Here is an 18,115-nt window from a genome sequence, read left to right as displayed (position 1 = left end):
CCCTTTTGCCAGCCACACACCTATTAATATTCAATGACTTGACATTATGCTGATACATAGTACCAAAACATTTACATAGCCTATAAGTTGCTCCCTCCGCGACTCGACTACAAAGCTACAACCCATACTCGACAAGTTGTATTCAATCCCATACGTGACGTTGTGGCTAGCTTTGATACCAAATAATATAAACCTTAACTAGAACTTACCGTTAAAAACCGTAACACTCATGATGGTACAACTCTATATAGTAAAACGAATACAAGACATCTCACTGTACGCATCATATGTTATGGACTAATGACGTGTGATTCTTAAGCTTATGGCGATTGTGCCCTTTATTTGATCTTTTGATGAGTTTCTACTTACCAAGAAAAATGAAATTAAGCAAGTTTTAGGAATTTAAAAAGAAACAAAAAAAAAAAAAAAAATATGAGGGAAAAGATGTTACAACACATAATGAAACTGTTTCCGATCGATGATGGCTTGCCAAGATGCCACCAGGTTTGCAAAAACAATGAGGTCACTATGCAAATTGCAGTGTTGAAAGGTATTGAGAAACTACCGAGCAAAAGAAATAATAATAATAATAATATGTATGTAAATAAATAAATAAAAACTAAATTTATGTACACAGCAAATGTTGATGTCAACAAGAGAATACTAAACAAGAAACCACACGCACCAACAAGTCTAAGCAGAATCTAATGAACAGAACATCAATCATGGAAAAAAGGAAAATGAAATTTTAAAAGGATAAAGTTTTTCTCCAAATTAAGTTAGAGAAAATTCTTTCAACCCAGTCTATTAAATTGACATTCTTAAAGCATGTGAAAATTATGTACTCTAAGGATAAATATTAATAGTTCATATTAAAAATGCACGTAAAAATCATGTGTTCTAAAAAATATGTCAGATTAATAGACTAAATTCGAGGAGAGAGCTATGTTACATAGTTGTCAAAAGAGAAGTCTATCCCTAAAGTTGGCCAATTAATTAAGTAGGTTAAATGTTACTTCATGTCATTGTAGACATCCTTGGGAACATACTAAAAGATACACCAAGTATATACTATATATTTGACAGCTGGAGACATCCATAACAATTTTCTATGATTGTTTAGATGAGTGGAAACTAGAAACTGAAATGCATACCATATACCCTCAAATTCACCTACTGAAACTGCACAATATAAGCACCCCTTATTATTATATATTCGTGTGAGAGAGACATGTACTCCACTACTTGGCCTCAATGCAACATAGAACTATCTGCCTCATATAAGATATGCCATGAGCAGCTTAAAAAATATCAGTGTGTAAAAATATCAGTGTGTATATATATATAAGAGAGGTATGTACATGTATGTATAAGTTTATAATATTCAAACACAATAAATTCCAATTTCTCATTACATTATACAATAGATCGATACCATCATACAAATCATTCTTATATTAAATCGGTTTTTTTTTTAAAAAAAAAAAAAAAAATCACAAATCCAATGATCAAGATTTTATTTTAATGAAACTGACTTCTAGAATTTTAAAAATAGCGTAACCATGCAGTGAACAAGAGAAAATATCTTTTTTACTTGCCAACAATGTTCCAAAGAATTTGCTTCAGGCCTATTCCTTGATGCTTGAACTCCTTTTAGGGGAGCTTGATTAGATCCCCTACAAGGCCCAATATATAGCAAAGCATAGGCATACAAGAGACAGAGGGATAGAACGAGACATTTAAAAAGGAAACAAAGGACAAGGCTACACATATGGGCCATGGCATTATGGAGATCAAATCCAAAAACTGGCGAGAAAGAAATGAGAAGAAAATAATTAATCAAGAAATTCCAATCAACAAAGCCGCACTTTTTTTTTCTTTTTCTTTTTTTGGGGGGTGGGGGGTTCAAAATAGAACATATGATAGAGGTGAAATAGCAGTAATACTTCAAAAGAACACCCAACGGTGTAATGCACTTCCTCTGATTATTGGACACCAATCAATGAGAAAGCACCCTGCTGCCTCACAACTCATGTCTCAATTATGCCACCTTTCTATAAAAAGCTGCGATGTCTATTTACAACACAAAAGATCCCTCAGATGCGTGGGGATGACCCAGCATCTGAGTTGGGCAATTCATGTGAACCCTTAAGGTCATTTCATTTTGGAAGTTCTGTTTTAGTTCTCTATCTTGACAATTTTACAACATTTTCCATTGCCTTTTTTAGCAAGGACCCCAGGAAGCTCTGAAAAGCACATCATAAAATTGATAATGATAATATCTTTCCTCATCACATAATCATAGACTTCTTCAATATGTCACTGAAAAGACTAGCCTCTTAGTGGCAGTTTCCAAAACAAAAAACAAAGGCACTGCTACCATTAGGCAGGAAGAATCAAGTGCCTTTTTCAATTAGCTGCATACCAGAGAAGCAGGAAAAGGCATGTCATTGTGGTGGATAGATGTTGCATGTGCAAGAGAAGCGGGGAATCAGTAGATTATCTTCTCCTTCACTGCGATGTTGCATACGCTATGTGGAGTGCTATTTTTTCTCGTTTTGGTCTGTCTTGGGTTATGCCTCTGAGAGTCCTTGACTTGTTTGCATGTTGGTGGACGGCTGGTAGGCCGAGGAGTGCTGTTATTTGGAAGATGGTGCCGACATGCATTCTCTAGTGTGTTTGGAAGGAAAGAAATGATAGGTATTTTGAGGATTTGGAGAGGTCCTCGGAGGATATTTTAGCTTCTTTTTTTCATACGTTGTATCTTTGGACGGTGGCTTCTGTGTCACCGTTGTCGTTTACCTTTGATGAATTCCTTGTTCGTTTTTCACTTTCTAGCTAGGTGCGTTCTCTTGCATACTGCCGGTGTATTTAGGGGCGCCTTACGCTTTTAATAAGACCAACTTATCACTTATCAAAAAATAAAAAAAATTAGCTGCATACAAAATCCCCACACCATACAATTTGTATGACAGCCACCTTCTCCAAAAACAATGCAGAGCTGTTCTAGCTTCAGAAAATGAGAGCAGCCCTTCCCTAATAAGTTCCATCACAAGCTAATAAATTCTAGTAAAAAGCAGCGGTCTCTAGAAGGAATCTAGTCCACCACAACTTTAACATCTATGTCAATAGCATCATAAGAGATGTTGATGATGATGTTTCTATCAAATTGGAGTTCATACATTGGTATGTCTTTCAATTTCAAACTCAAAAGGCAGCGGATGCTGCCTTCCTCATGTTTCCTCTGGATAAGGGCAATGTCCTGGTCCATAATCCCAACAACTTTCATTAACATGGAAGGCCTCATAGGTCATATTCATAATCTTCTCATTCTTATACATCTTAAACAACCTAACTAAAGCAGATTGTTGATGCTCAAATACGTGAAGTCTATGCATATTTTCATTACCACAGAAGCATTAAATACCTTATATTTGTAATCTGATCAAATCCAATATTCATTCGTGTCACATTAAGTACGCTCTTATACATGCAGTCAAATTGTAAAGAATGCCTTCAACATTCATTATCCAAACCCAGGAATGTAAAAGAATTACAAACTAAATTGAGAAGTCCTAAATTGGCACAATAAAACTAAAGTTTGGAAAACAAGCAAGCATCTCATCAAACAAAGAAATGAATCAAATCCCATTCATCTCCGGCAAGGCTATAGTTCCAATAATCTCTAGAAAGTAAAGTCCCATTAACCGTTACAGAAGATCTGAAAGAAAACTGATGTCAAAGAGCCGGATGAGGGGAGTGGGTGGTTTATCATGTATCTGACATATTATAACGCCTTGGTCCATATTGGAAAAATGAGCAACCTATGTAAAAAGTGTGTGGTTTATAAAGACACTTACGAGTTCTAAGTTTCACATTACTTTCTTACTAGGTAAAACTGGGTTTTATAAGTGATTCTAAGGAAGCTCCAAATTGACTAGTCATTTTGGGGTGATAGTGTGGCTAACGTTTTTTCTTGGGTCGTTATACATATGGTCTCCATTCAATTTTTCAATTGCCTCAAAAGGTTAGTTGCACTAAAACCACGGAAGAAATGGACAATTGAAAAGGGTATACCAACTAAAAAAGCGTTCAAGTAAAAATGACATTCTCAAATTCAAATGTGCTTTGTTCTTCATGGGAAAAAAAATGTAGTTAGGTTCAAAATACACAACTTTCCAATTTATTTTCTAATGCCAACAACCAAGGACAACAAGCAGTTACAGACTCCTTACGCGGTGATATTCCTGCAAGCCTCAGACTTGGATACGGCATGCAAGATTCACCCAATAACAGACCATGATAATTGCTTCCATCTTCATTGGGGGCCAAGTGAGGCTTTACACCCCTGCCAAAATCGATAAACTCAACCTAATGATGGTACCATTCATTTCAAAAACTACTACATCACTTTTTGCTCCTAAAGCTTGAGTGAGTTTCTACAAGCTAAGTACCCCCAACCAACGTAAAAGGATTAATCAATCAAAATCACAAAAACACGGACAAACATTTTTTTTCCTTAACATATAATTGACCATAAAAAATTCAGATTCAAAGGCAACGTATCCTATACTTTCAACACTGTACAAGTGCAAATCCATCAATACCCAACAAAACTAACAGCATTTCAAGAAGACCCAGAAAGCCAAAAACTCTAACTTGGGGGCTTGAAAGTGTAAGGCTGTGGAAGCGTCAACGGACCTCGCCTTGAGTCCTTGTCATCTAAAAGCCTCTGCACCCTCCTGTTCCGGCAGTACTGCCTATCGAAATGCTTCACCTACCATTTTTCAAAACCAAAACAAAGCAGTTTCAAAACCAAGAAATAAAAGATCTCTAAAATTTAACACAAAATTAAATGAGAATCAATGATTGAAAGAATGGGAGTTGTTTTACCCAAGAAGCCCGGCAGTGTTTCACAAACTCGGCCCTCGATCCTTTGCAGTCGGAAGGGTATAGCAGCCCCACAGAAGCGATCTCCGTGGGCGTCTTGTTGGATTCCTTTTCCAAACACGAATAGAAGGCATCGCGAGCCTGAATTTTGTTCACCAAAATAAAAAAGTTAAACAACAAATATGAAACAAAAGCAGAGCGTGAGCACAATGAAGAAGAGAGGAAGAGAAAGAGGACCACCTTGTAGCAAGCTTGTCTGGCTTCGGAGAGCACGTCGGTGTGGACGGTGTCTGGGTTTGGAGAGGCGTAAGCTTCCAGAGCCATGGCTCAGAGACAGTGAGGAGCGGCTTTGCTTTTGCTTTGATTTCTTGAGGCAATGATCGGACCTATGGATGAAATGGGTCATGGGCCATGTCTAAATGGGCGGATTTTGGTTGGGCTAGGCTCGGGTTCAGCCCATTGTACCAACCCATCAAGCCAGTCAGCACCTGGGCCTTGCAGATGGTGGGCCTCGTGGTAGAAAGATGGGCTTAGTTTGTTCTGGGCTATGATCCTCTTGGATTTACTTGTCCTAGTATAATAAGCTCATTCTTATTTTTTACATTGATTTTTAGTTAAGATTGGATTCATAGAACCCAATGGACAATGGTTCTCTTGATTTCAAACGAAATGGAGATGAGCTATTTCATGATTAAGATTTGTTTCTTTTCTTTTTCTTCTTCTTTTTTTTTTTTTTTTTTTTTTTTTTTTTTTTTTTTCATATAACATGTATATGATATCACATCATTTAAAACTTTTAAATGATGTATCAACATATTTACCACTTACTCCGTCTGTTTTGGTGTAAATTGGTTTCTGAAAAATGATTTTAGCATTTTTCGGTGTCTGGTGGGGGCGAAAATAATAGTCAACCAAAAAATGATTTTCGTTTGACAAAAAATGCTTAATAAAATTCAGAAAATGATTTTAAAAGCATAAATCATTTTCCTCAAACTGCAGACGCATTCAATCATCTTTTAAATGACGCCGTCGACTTCACGTTCAAGCAGTCGACCACCACCGAAATCTGGCCGATGCCGGAATTCAACAACGTCCTGTTACTACCGCCGGATTCCGACCACCTTTGTCAGAGTCCGGTCAATCCAGATTCCAACAACCAGAATTGTCGAATTTCAGCCATCTGGCTAGAATCTTGCTAGAACGGCTGGATTTCGGCACTAAATTTTGATGAAACTGTCCAGATTCTGGCAACAGTAGCCAAAACCCGGTGAAAGTGGCCGGAATCCTACCAGTCAATGACGGAATCTCGTTACCAGTGATTTTTATATTATTTTACATTAATATTTATATGTTGTGAAAAAAATTGATTTTTATAAATTAATATGATTGAATGAAAATATATAAAATATTTGTGATTTTCCGTATGCGCTAAACATCAAAAAATGCTTTTGGCAAAAAACATTTTATTGAAAAATGACTTCCTTGAAACTATTTTAAGACAAACCATTTTACGTCGAAACAAACGGAGCATTAGCATCATGTACACCATTAGATGAAACAAAATAAAAGTTTGACAATATCCCTTTTTCATGCGAAATGGAGAGGATGGTTGTGACATTGTGCTACCACTAGTTTAATTGCATATTTATTTTGCACTGTGGCACAATTTATTGAGAAATAGTAATGCTACACACACTTCCACTTCCACTTCCATACATCTATTTCTACATTCTCTTAGGTGGCTTTTAAAACTATCATTGGATTAAAATTTAATGGTGGTTTGGTTTTAAAAGCCACCTAATTAAGAGAGTTAAAATGGACGTGAAAGAGTAAAAGTGCTTGTAACATTACTTCTTTAAAAAATGTAGTGAAAATGGTTCCTAGGTAGTGTCTTGAACAACCTTCTAACTATTTGGCAGTAGCTATTGTGACATCCCAGCCCTAGTTAAACCAGCCTAAGTAAATGAATCAGATGTTATTAGTATGTCAATTAATTTCATTAATTATGTCAGCAGTAAAAAGAATTTTTCAAAGCATTTTAAGCACCTATTTAGCCACATATGTGCATAGTTTTTATAAAAAATTTGTTATATATATATATATATATGCCTTTTTATTTTAATTAGGCAATATTATAGCATGCCAATTTTATAGAACAAAAAATTTTAAAAAATTTCTAAGAACCCTAGCCCTAACTACACACCATAGGGGCAATTTTGTCATAGTTTTAATATTTTTTCTAAAAATAAGTTTTAAACTATATATTTTCATCATTCATTATGAAGTTATGTTTTAGACTTTTACTTTTCCACATTAAATTTCAATCAAGACTTTTCAGACTTATCATGCACTTAAGGCTCATTTGGTTTGCGGAATAGACCCTGGGAATGGAATGACTATTCCTAGTCATTCCTATGTTTGGTATGGGTCTGTTCCTTGGAATACCTATTCCCATTGGAATACCCATTCCCTTACGAAGAAGAATAGCTATTCCAATGGGAATAGACTAGATTTTCCAAAAACACACAATTATTTTTTATTCTCTTTCAGTTTCTTTTTTTTCAAAAAAAAAAAAAAAAAAAAGGTGAAAAATCGAAACCCCCCCCCTTCCTTAACAGTGGCTGGCCGACCACCCCAATGGGTGGTCGGCCAGCCACAAATGGCTCCGGGGGTGGTCGCACCACCCCGAGGCGATTTGGGGGTGGCACAGGCCGCCCCCGATTCTCATCGGGGGTGGCCTAGCCACCCCGATTCTCATCAGGGGTGGCCGCAGCCACCCTCTATATATTTCGTGGGTGGCCGACCACCAATTGTGGTGGTCGGCCACGCTATAGTTTTCAATTTTTTTTTTTTTTAATTTTATAATTTAAGTTTTTATTTTTATAATTTATTATTTTTAAAATTTATATAATGTGGGGATTTTTTAGTAATTTTGATTGTATTCCAATTAATGTATATGAGTTGTTACCAAACTAAAGATTAAGAATAACCATTCTATTCCATCAGCTTCTATTTCTAGGAATAGCTATTCCTTTTCCTAATGGAATAGTCATTCCGCAAACCAAACGAAGCCTTAATGTTATAGTTAATGCTGCTTTGTGACTTTTATTTATAACTTTTGCGCGCGCCTCCTGATTAGGCCATCTCCAGCAGGTAAAGTTAAAGTAACTACTTAAAAACTACAAATATTTACTTTAGCTACTCCAACAGTTAAAAACACTTCAACAATACTCTTTATTCTACTCTTCATTTTCTTAAAATATTATTTTCCAATCTTTTTTTATTGTTTTATTTTCTTTCTCTCTCTTCTGTCCCCATCCCCAACAACCGGCCATCCCCATCAAACCTACAACCAAACCAGTGAAACCACCCTTGCCCACCCACACCGAAGACCCATAACCGGTTGATGGTGGCTGGTGCAGTCAATGGTCCCTTGTCGGTGGTGCGGTTACGAGCCAGAAAGTGAACTGGTGAGTCCCCTCCACAGTCCCATTTGCGCCGATCGACTCGTCGACAGTGCCGAGGAAGCTGGAGAACGATCAGAAAGCCTCGGATGGCCTACCATGTCGCCGCCGGCGGAGAGGGCGAGGCTGAGAAAGCTCGGAGGTGAGTCTGGAGCGATACTAGCGGTGGAGATGGCAAAGGCAGCAGATGGCCTTCCCTGTCGCCGCCATCGAAATCGCAACCTGAAAAGCTAGAGGAGCTGCCGAAATCTTTGCTGGTACGTGGCGAATTCTGCGAGAAGGCCTCGTCGAAGCTATTGGCCTTTTCCTTGTCCACTGTTCGTTGGGGATGACGGAGAGAGACTGATGGAGAGGGACAGAGGGACAAAGAGGGAGAGGGGGGAGAGAGAAAATATTAATATAAATTTTTGACTTGTGTGAACAGTTAATAGGCAACTCTGCCTATTCACTGTTCAATGTTAGATGAAAAGGTTTACTTTGGCTATTCTGCTGGAGAGGAGAAAAGAGCAAAAAAAGTCAAATTTAACCATTTCAGCTAAAGTAGCAACTCTGCTGGAGATGTCCTTAGGATGATCTATAATTTTTTTTTAAAAAAATAGATTCTTAAATATTACGTAATTTTAACCGTTTTTAAGCATCAGAATGCTTGAAAAATATCATCTATTAAAAATGTGACATATTATAATTGTGAATTGAATATATTTTTATTAAGTTCTTGCTCTCTATGCTGTAAACAAGATTTGAGCCAAAATTTGCATTTTGATCTTATGAAAAAGAAACATATTTGCAAAAGTGAAAATGAACCCCTTTCGGAAGGAAATTCTTTTTAACTGCATCAATAACATGCCACATTTTTAATGAGTGGCATTTTCCAAGTGATTCGATGTCTAAAAGGGCCTAAATTGTGTAATTTGAGAATCTACAACCCGGATCCCGCCTGTAGGTTTTTTAGTTAACAAACATAACCCTCACTAGGTAATAGGGGATTAAGATACCTCCAAGTTCTTATGGGACTTACCTAACCGGATAAATAGTTGAACAACCCAAATTTTATTTGGTCAGATGGGGCACCCTGTAAATGCTCTCTCATAATCACCTTCTCAAATTCCTTCAAATTTGGTCAAAAGTTTTGAGGGAATCCTTATTCAGTAATATCCTCTCCATTTCATTTTAAGATTCTATTATACCTAGCTTGCAGATTGGGGGTGCTATAGATAAGATGACGGAGCCACGACATCATCTTTTGGTTGGGTGGAAGGAAATTAAAGTTAACAAAATATTATAATGATTAATTATTTTTTATTTGTTTCGCATCTTATGTATTTTGTCACATTTTGTGGTGGTTATGGAATTTTTTTTTTAAATAGAAATAGGAGAAACTATGGGATTCTTTAATTTTTACATCTTTTTTAGTGGGGTTAGGGAGGATTTTTTTTTTTTTTTTTTTGTCAGACTTGTGGGATATATTTTTAAATTTTTGGGAAATTAGAGGGATTTTTTTCTTCCCACTTTTTCTAAGAGAATTAGGGAGATTTCCTCACAAATTTTTTGAGGGCACATGGCAGAGATCGATTGTACGGGTTGCCTTCAACTATAGGGTAGAGGTTGCAGGCAGGAGTTGAATGGTAGGGTACGATGTTGCTGGTGGAGGTACGAAGAAAAGAGGAACATGTTGCCATATTTAGAGGATTTTCCATGTAAGATTATTTTGTCTGCCATAGTAAACAGGGCATACATTGACTCGAATAGAAGAGGTTGATGTGCTGGTGCAGAAGGACAACGAAAGGCTGAGGGCAGATGGGGTTTGTCGAGGTGCTAAGAAATAACCCCATCACAAATTGGAAGACTTGATCATTCCAAGTTCCATGTATCTTAAACTGCATGGTCCTCCCATGTGGTCTCTTGCTTTAATTTGTGTTTGAATCACAGGACATAAGATCCTTAGTTCAAGGATCGGTAAGGACAAAAACTACATGATTGAGGATATATTATTAATTTATGAAAAATATTTGGATTACCACTACATTTCTCCACAATACGTATTTCATAAGAGATATAATACGTTTGCAACTCTTGTACAACCCTAACAATTTTTAATTTTTTTTAAGATTAGCCATTGGATATTTAGGACACACACGTACGAAAAAAGATCCAATGATTAATTTAAAAAGAAGTTATTGGAGTTATATAAAAGTTGTGTCAAGAATTGTATAACAATCATTTCTTATTTCATAAACTTATATGGCAATACTTTACTTTTTATGAAATGAATGTCATGTGAGATATTTCTATTTTAGAATAATGTTTCTAACACAATATTAATACAATTTTTGTACAATTCTAATAATTTTTTTTAAAATTAACCATTGGATATTTAGGACCCACATGTAGGAAAACAGATCCAATGGTTGATCATAAAAAAAAAAATTGTTAGAGTTATACAAAAACTGTACAACAATCATTTTTCTATATTTTAATAACTGACGTGGTGAGCACCACGTGAACTGACACATAGTTTGTAAACGTAATAAGTGTTAGAGAAATGATATACTTACATCTCTTACACATATCTTGTTCATCTACATACAACCAAATTTCAATTCAATCATTTTCCTTCAAATCCACCATTGAATTTGTGGAGAAATGTTTGTTGTACAACTCTTGACACAACTTTTGTACAACTCTAACAATTTTTTTCCAAACTAATCATTGAATCTGTTTTCTTACAAGCGAGTCCTACATATTCAATGGTCAGTTTAAAAAATAAATAAATAAATAAAATTGTTTGGAGTTGTACAAGAGTTGTAAACGTATCATATCTCGAATTTGTGAAGCCCAATGTGAGTTCCATAAATTCCAAGGTAGATTTTAAAATGAGATGTACAAGAAATATAAAGGAGATGTAAAAATATCATTTTTCTTAAGGTGCTAATTATATGAATCTTGGTAGCGAATAATATCTAGAAATATATATTTTTTTTTGGTAATAATATATAGAAGTATTTAGGTAATGAAAATATAAGAATATGGAGCATGGGATAAGACCGAGCAGGGAGAAGCTTATCCCATTGGCGTCCCACTTGCTTTGAGGATAAATTCTGTCCTTGACCATGTTATATGGACAGAAAGCAAACGCTTTATAAATTTGGGTCCATGAAAATACATTGTATTTGTTCACAACTGGCTTCGATTTATCGATCACACCACGTACAGAGTTGCAACCATCTTGTTTGGTGTTGTTTGTCAATTTTTGGTTCACCCACTAAGCTTAACGAATAAGAAAGGCAATATTGCATGAAATTAATATATATAAACAAATCATCTTCCTATATAACTCCATAAGAACATATCAAAAGATCACATAGCTAGGGACAGATCTTTCCCTAATTACAATGCATATATAGATGCTTGGTGAAATTTATTCCAACCAAAATCTCTCTATACCATGGGTGGCAGATCCTCAAACTAGTTCATGAGTTGTTGAATTGGCTTGCCCTCTTAACATGTAAAATCGTAAAAGAATGCAATAGACCTAACTCTTGTTGGATACTCTCCACAAAGTGTCCAATCCTGCTTAAGATAGGGCTCTCAAAATTAATCTTCTGCACAATTTGTAAAGCGAGCATCTCCTTCCAAAATTTCATAACCAAAACCTATCTCCATAATGAGGATCAACAAAAATTTGGACATATAAATTTGTTTGTTAAACTATTATCTTTCTCTCTCTCTCTCTCTCTCTCTCTCTTTTTAAAATAAAAAATAAAAAAATAAATAAAATATTAACAAATAACTTAAAATACAAAATACTTATGAATTATTTTCATTTTTACCTCACCATAAAATACTTTGAAATTTTTTTTTTAAAAAAAAAAACCTCCGAAAAGAAAAAGTCTTACTTTTAGTTTCACATCAATTACTTTAACAACAGATAAAATACAATATATATCAAAACATCACAATCAAATTAAGACATTTATATATTTAATTTCCAACACTTGCAGGGACATGCCTGCCGGTTAGTCAAACAAGGTTGCGATAGATTTTGCACACTAGTGAAACCTAATTTGTCTGCTTGCTGTGCAGAGCTTCCAACACTACGCCTGTTAGAATACATTCCTAAGGATATTGTTTAACACAAATGAGAATTTGTTTATAGGATTGATTGTTATTAAGTTTAATTGTAATTAAATTATTGTCATAATTATTATCTTATCTTCACTAATAATCTTATTTCTTTTACAAACAGTAGTTATATGTATTGTATGTAAGCATAATATATAAAAATAAAATGCTATAAAATAAATAAGTAGCGAAATTATAAATACCTCCAGCCATATCTCTGTTCAAGCGAGATGAAGAACGAATAACGAATAAATTTTCTGCAACACTGAGAATTCTGAAAAGACAAAATTCAGAGAGTTCTTCTGGCCTATGTCTATGAGTGTGCCAACAGATGGATACACATGACTCTTTATATAGGTAGGCTAAGGACCCTCGTTATCAATTGGATAGCTGATTATTCTCCTCCCATCAATGAGAATAAATCATAATATTAATATAAAAAACCGTTTTAAACCGTTTTGATTTCATATAACTTAATGTGGAATAAATCATATTTAATCTTTATATTAAATAATTACCGTTATAATAATTATTTAAATTCTAACCATTATAATAAATTAAATAATTACCGTTATGATAATTATTTAAATTTCAATCGTTACAACGAATTAAATGTGTTTGAGGGACACATATGTAATTTCTTACATTCTCCCACTTGGCTCTTATGACACATAATTCCTTATGATATCTGGCTCTTCAATATGATTATCACTTTATTTATTCCAACCATTTATGAAATCCTCCCACTCACATATGGAATACTACACATGAATCATGGTGGTAAAACTTTATATAATAAGTAGTCCCTTCCATGTATACATATAAAATATTCCTTAAATGAGTACTATATGGGCAATCAAACTTTATGAATAAACTTACTATAAGTTATTCGGGTCCAACTTTAATTTTATCCCCATGGATAATGTAACAAATGTGCACAAACTTTATTAGCAATAACTTGATGTCTATAGACAAATTAGAAAGAACTAGGTACAAAATGAATCAATGAGTCTCATATGCTCCACATGACTTTTAAACAGCTTTACCGGTAAACCCTTAGTCATAGGATCCGCAATCATTAATTCAGTACTGATATGCTCAATAAGCACTTCATTTCTTTTGATGTTCTCTCTCACACGAAGATACTTAATGTCGATATGCTTACTTCTGCTTCCACTTTTATTATTCTTATAAAAGAATATGGCAGCACGATTGTCGCAGAAGATCTTGATTGGTCTCGCTATAGAATCGACAATTTTGAGACCACCAACAAAATTTCTTAACCATAGTGTCTATGTAGTGGCTTCATAGCATGGAATAAATTATGCTTCCATTGTAGATGTAGCAACTATAGTTTGCTTGTTACTTCTCCAGGATATAGTCCCTCCAGCCAAGAGAAAGATATACCCTGAAGTAGATTTTCTACTATCTACACATCCAGTAAAATCTGAATCTGAATACCCAACCACCTCCAAATGGTCAGTGTGTCGAAATGTCAAACCGTAGTCCTTGGTTCCTTGCAAATACCGTATGACTTTCTTTGCAGCTTTCCAATGTTCCATTTCTGGGTTGCTTTGATATCGACCCAACATTCCAACTGCCATTGTAATGTCAGGTCTAGTGCAAACTTGGGCATACAATATACTGCCAATTGCAGATGCATATGGAATGTTCTTCATCTGCTCTTGTTCCAATGCATTTCAGGGACATTGATCATTACTGAATTTGTCTCCTTTTAATGATAGGTGCTACAGAAGCCGAACAATTCTTCATTCTAAATCTTTCCAAAACCTTTTCAATGTAGGCCTTTTGAGATAGTTTTAATATTCTTTGTTTTCTATCTCTGTGAATCTCTATGCCAATGACATAAGAGGCTTCACCCAAATCCTTCATTTCAAAATTTTGAGAAATGAACTGTTTGGTTTTATGTAGCAAACATAAATCATTACTTGCAAGTAAAATATCATCTACATATAGGACTAAAAATATGACTTTATTCCCACTGACCTTAAGGTATATATATTGATCAACAAAGTTCTCAATAAAACCAAATGAGGTAATAACTTTGTGAAATTTAATATACCATTGACGGGAGGCTTGTTTTACTCCATAAATAGATTTATTTAGTTTGCAAGCTTTCTAAGTGTTATCATCAAAACCTTCAGGTTGTTTCATGTAAACCTCTTCTTCAAGATCCCCATTCAGAAATGCTGTTTTCACATCCATTTGATGTAGATCTAGATCAAAATGAGCTACTAATGCCATGATTATCCTAAATGAATCATTCTTGAATACTGAAAAGAAGGTTTCATGATAATCAATACCTTTATTTTGTGTGAAACCCTTGGCTACAAGTCTAGTTTTATATCGTTCAACATTACCATAAGCATCCATTTTGGTTTTGTAAACCCATTTACAGCCTATGGCTACAGCTTTCTCTAGTAAGTCAACAAGATCTCAGACTTGATTTTTAGCCATGGATTCCATTTCTTCATTCATGGCTTTTAACCATAATTTAAAATGTTCTCCACTCATGGCTTGTGAAAATGAATTTGGATTATCCTTAGGCCCAACATCAAAATTGGACTCTTGGAGGTATACAATATAATCACTAGAGATTGCTGGTCTAATTATTCTAGAAGATCTTCTTAATCCTACTTCCTCCTTATTTGGAGGGGGTTGAGTAGGTTCAATATGAACTTGTTCCTCATGAGTTGACTGTTCTGAAATTGATTGTGGTTCAAGGCAATTTGTTTGGATTTCCTTAAACATAATCAAACGTCATTTAGATAAAGGAACATTAGTCAACTCTTGTGCTTCCTCTAATTCAATCATTTGAGAATAAGCACTTCCACTATGTTCAAGATCCTCTAAGAATTTTGTATTCATAGACTCAACAATTCTAGTATTATTAGAAGGACAATAAAACCTAAATCCTTTGGAGTTGACTGCATAGCCGATAAAATGACCGCTGGTTGTCCTTGGGCCTAACTTCTTTATATTTAGATTGTAAATCCTCACTTCAGCAGGACAACCCCATATGTGTAAGTGATTTAAACTTGGTTTCCATCCATTCCATAATTCAAAAGGTGTCTTAGGGACAGCCTTGGATGGTACCCGATTTAATACATACACACCAGTTTTTAAGGCTTCACTTCATAGAAATAAAGGTAACTCAGAATTACTGAGCATGCTCCTTACCATGTCTATAAGTGTGCGATTTCTTCTTTCTGCTACACCATTTTGTTGTGGTATGCCAAGCATTGTGTATTAAGCAACAATGCATTCTTCTTCAAGAAATTGCGCAAATAGACCTATCATTTGCCCATTTTCTGTGTACATTCCATAGTACTCTCTGCCTCTATCAAATCTTACGATCTTGATTTTCTTTTCCTTTTGTTTCTCTACTTTTACCTTATAGGTCTTGAAAGCATTGAGTGCTTCAGCCTTATCATTTAGAAAGTAGAGATACATATACCGTGTATGGTCATCAATAAGAGATATAAAATATCTTTAACCATTTAGGCAGGGAGTAGAAAAAGGTCCACATATATCTGTATGTATGATTTCAAGAATCTCATAACTCCTTTTGGCACCTTTAGTGGTCTTGTTGGTTTGCTTTCTCTTTATGCAATCCACACAAGTACCAAAATTAATAAAATCAAGAGTTTTTAAGACTCCATCGTTTACTAATCTTTTGATTCTCTCTGTGGAGATATGTCTCAATCTCCTGTGCCATAATAAAGCGGAGTTTTCATTCACAATGCTCCTCTTTATGCCGACACTAGAATGCTATGATAAATGATTGTTTTTAAAGTTGGGATCTAGATCAATTTTGAATAAGCCATCAATTTTGGTTCCACCACCAATAAAATTTTCACCTTTAAAAATATTAAAGATAGAATTTATAAACCAAAAACTAAAACCAATAACATCCAGTTTAGAAACCGAAATTAAGTTTCTAGAGAAGCATGGAATAAAAAATACATTTTCCAAATCTAAAACATAACCAGTTTTCAAAATCAATCTAAAGGTCCTAACCGCTTCCACATGAGAAAACAACTTATTTCCAAAATAGACCCATTGCTCATTGCTTGTCGGTTTCCTTGTGTTGAGAAAACACTGCATTGTATTACCAATATGGATTGTAGAACCAGAATCAATCCACCATGTATTACAAGGAGCCTCAACAAAAAAAAGATTCATGACATACTAAAGATATGATATTACCTTTCTTTTCAAGCCATCTTTTATACTTTTGGCCATCAAGGAGAATAAATCAATACAATGAGAATAAATCAGAATATTAATATAAAAAACCGTTTTAAACCGTTTTGATTTCATATAACTTAATGTTGAATAAATCATATTCAATCTTTATATTAAATAATTACCATTATGATAATTATTTAAATTCCAACCGTTACAATAAATTAAATAATTACCGTTATGATAATTACTTAAATTTCAACCGTTACAACGAATTAAATGTGTCTAAGGGACACATATGTAATTTCTTACATTGTAAACATTATTAAGAACAAGATCGAGCAAGATGTACCTCTTTTGAGCTCTACTTTAATGGTGGACGTTGATATCTAACAATAAACCACTCATAAATCTTAGTCATTGTTTTCTCTATTTCTTCTGCTTTTCTATTTAATTTTTATTTTATTATGAGTTGTTTCACAATATCAAAGCCTTCGACTAACGCTAGTGTTTGATCCCTAATAGCATTGTGGATTCTTGTTTTCTTCATTTTCCCGACGATGCCTATCTTTCTACATTCTTCACCACCGTTTAATAATATTTTGTCTTTGATTCTTGTCTTTCGATAATCTTATTAAGATTTTGACCACATCAATCAAAAGCTCATTATTGGTCGATAGACATAGCCACAAAAATCAACCAAACCCGACGTGTCGCGCCATCAGAAGCTTCTATTAGTCATTGCCACGTGCATTGGTACCTTCATTCTTCTATGTTCTAAACGACATGTCGTTTAGGTACATCAAAATATGTGACCATTAAACAACGGGTCATTTAGCTCATGCCAAAAGAAAATATCTTATATGTTAGTTTCTAAATGACTAGTCGTTTAGCTCCTGCAAAAAAAAAACCCTTCTATATTCTGTCGTTTAGTTGGTTCAATTGATATGACGGTAAAGCTTTGCCAAAAAAACAGAAAGAAAGAAAGAAACTGAGAAAAAAATAGGTAAAAAAAACAAGAGAAATAATCTCTACACTCATTTCTCACAACACTCACACAACAAGCTGACGTGGCTTGCAATATTTTATTATTATTTTTTCTTTCTTCATGCGGCTAGAAAACCGGTTGGAGGGAAAAATCAAATTTCATTTGATCCTCCAACGCTGCCCCCCCCTCTCTCTCTCTCTCTCTGAAATTTCTCTGCCGTACAGATCTCCTCCCTAGTCAGTGACGTCGCCGGCTTCTCTCACGGCGGTCGCCCTTCTCCGTCGTCCGGCGTCTCTCTCTCTCTCTCTCTCTCTCTCTCTCCCCGACATATTTCCGCTCTCTCCGACAGATTCGGTTGTCTCTTCGCCGGCTTCTCTCTCGGCGGTCGGCCTCCTCTGTCGTCCGGCGTCCCTCTCCGGCAGATTTGGCAGCCGAATCTGTC

The 18,115-nt window shown here is 35.1% G+C and overlaps 1 protein-coding gene across 1 annotated transcript; it reads right to left on the bottom strand.

Annotated features, from left to right (window-relative positions):
- Positions 1–4,497: 4,497 nt before the first annotated feature.
- LOC133866735 (cytochrome c oxidase assembly factor 6) lies at positions 4,498–5,266 on the bottom strand. Its single transcript, XM_062303357.1, has 3 exons — positions 5,131–5,266; positions 4,894–5,031; positions 4,498–4,777 (listed from the first exon to the last, which is right to left on the bottom strand). The coding sequence occupies exons 1-3, from the start codon at positions 5,212–5,214 to the stop codon at positions 4,655–4,657; spliced, it is 345 nt and encodes a 114-aa protein (XP_062159341.1). The 5' UTR covers positions 5,215–5,266; the 3' UTR covers positions 4,498–4,654.
- Positions 5,267–18,115: the final 12,849 nt, after the last annotated feature.

Source organism: Alnus glutinosa, chromosome 4 (assembly GCF_958979055.1).
Source record: "Alnus glutinosa chromosome 4, dhAlnGlut1.1, whole genome shotgun sequence".
Taxonomy (NCBI): domain Eukaryota; kingdom Viridiplantae; phylum Streptophyta; class Magnoliopsida; order Fagales; family Betulaceae; genus Alnus; species Alnus glutinosa.
This window is presented reverse-complemented; position numbering and strand designations above follow the sequence as displayed.

Excerpts from the sequence above, each read along its gene's own strand:
- LOC133866735 (XM_062303357.1), bottom strand. The coding sequence starts at position 5,214 with ATGGCTCTGGAAGCTTACGCCTCTCCAAACCCAGACACCGTCCACACC. Across the intron at positions 5,032-5,130 it reads CCAGACAAGCTTGCTACAAG|GCTCGCGATGCCTTCTATTC; the intron begins GTGGTCCTCTTT and ends AACAAAATTCAG. Across the intron at positions 4,778-4,893 it reads AACACTGCCGGGCTTCTTGG|GTGAAGCATTTCGATAGGCA; the intron begins GTAAAACAACTC and ends GAAAAATGGTAG.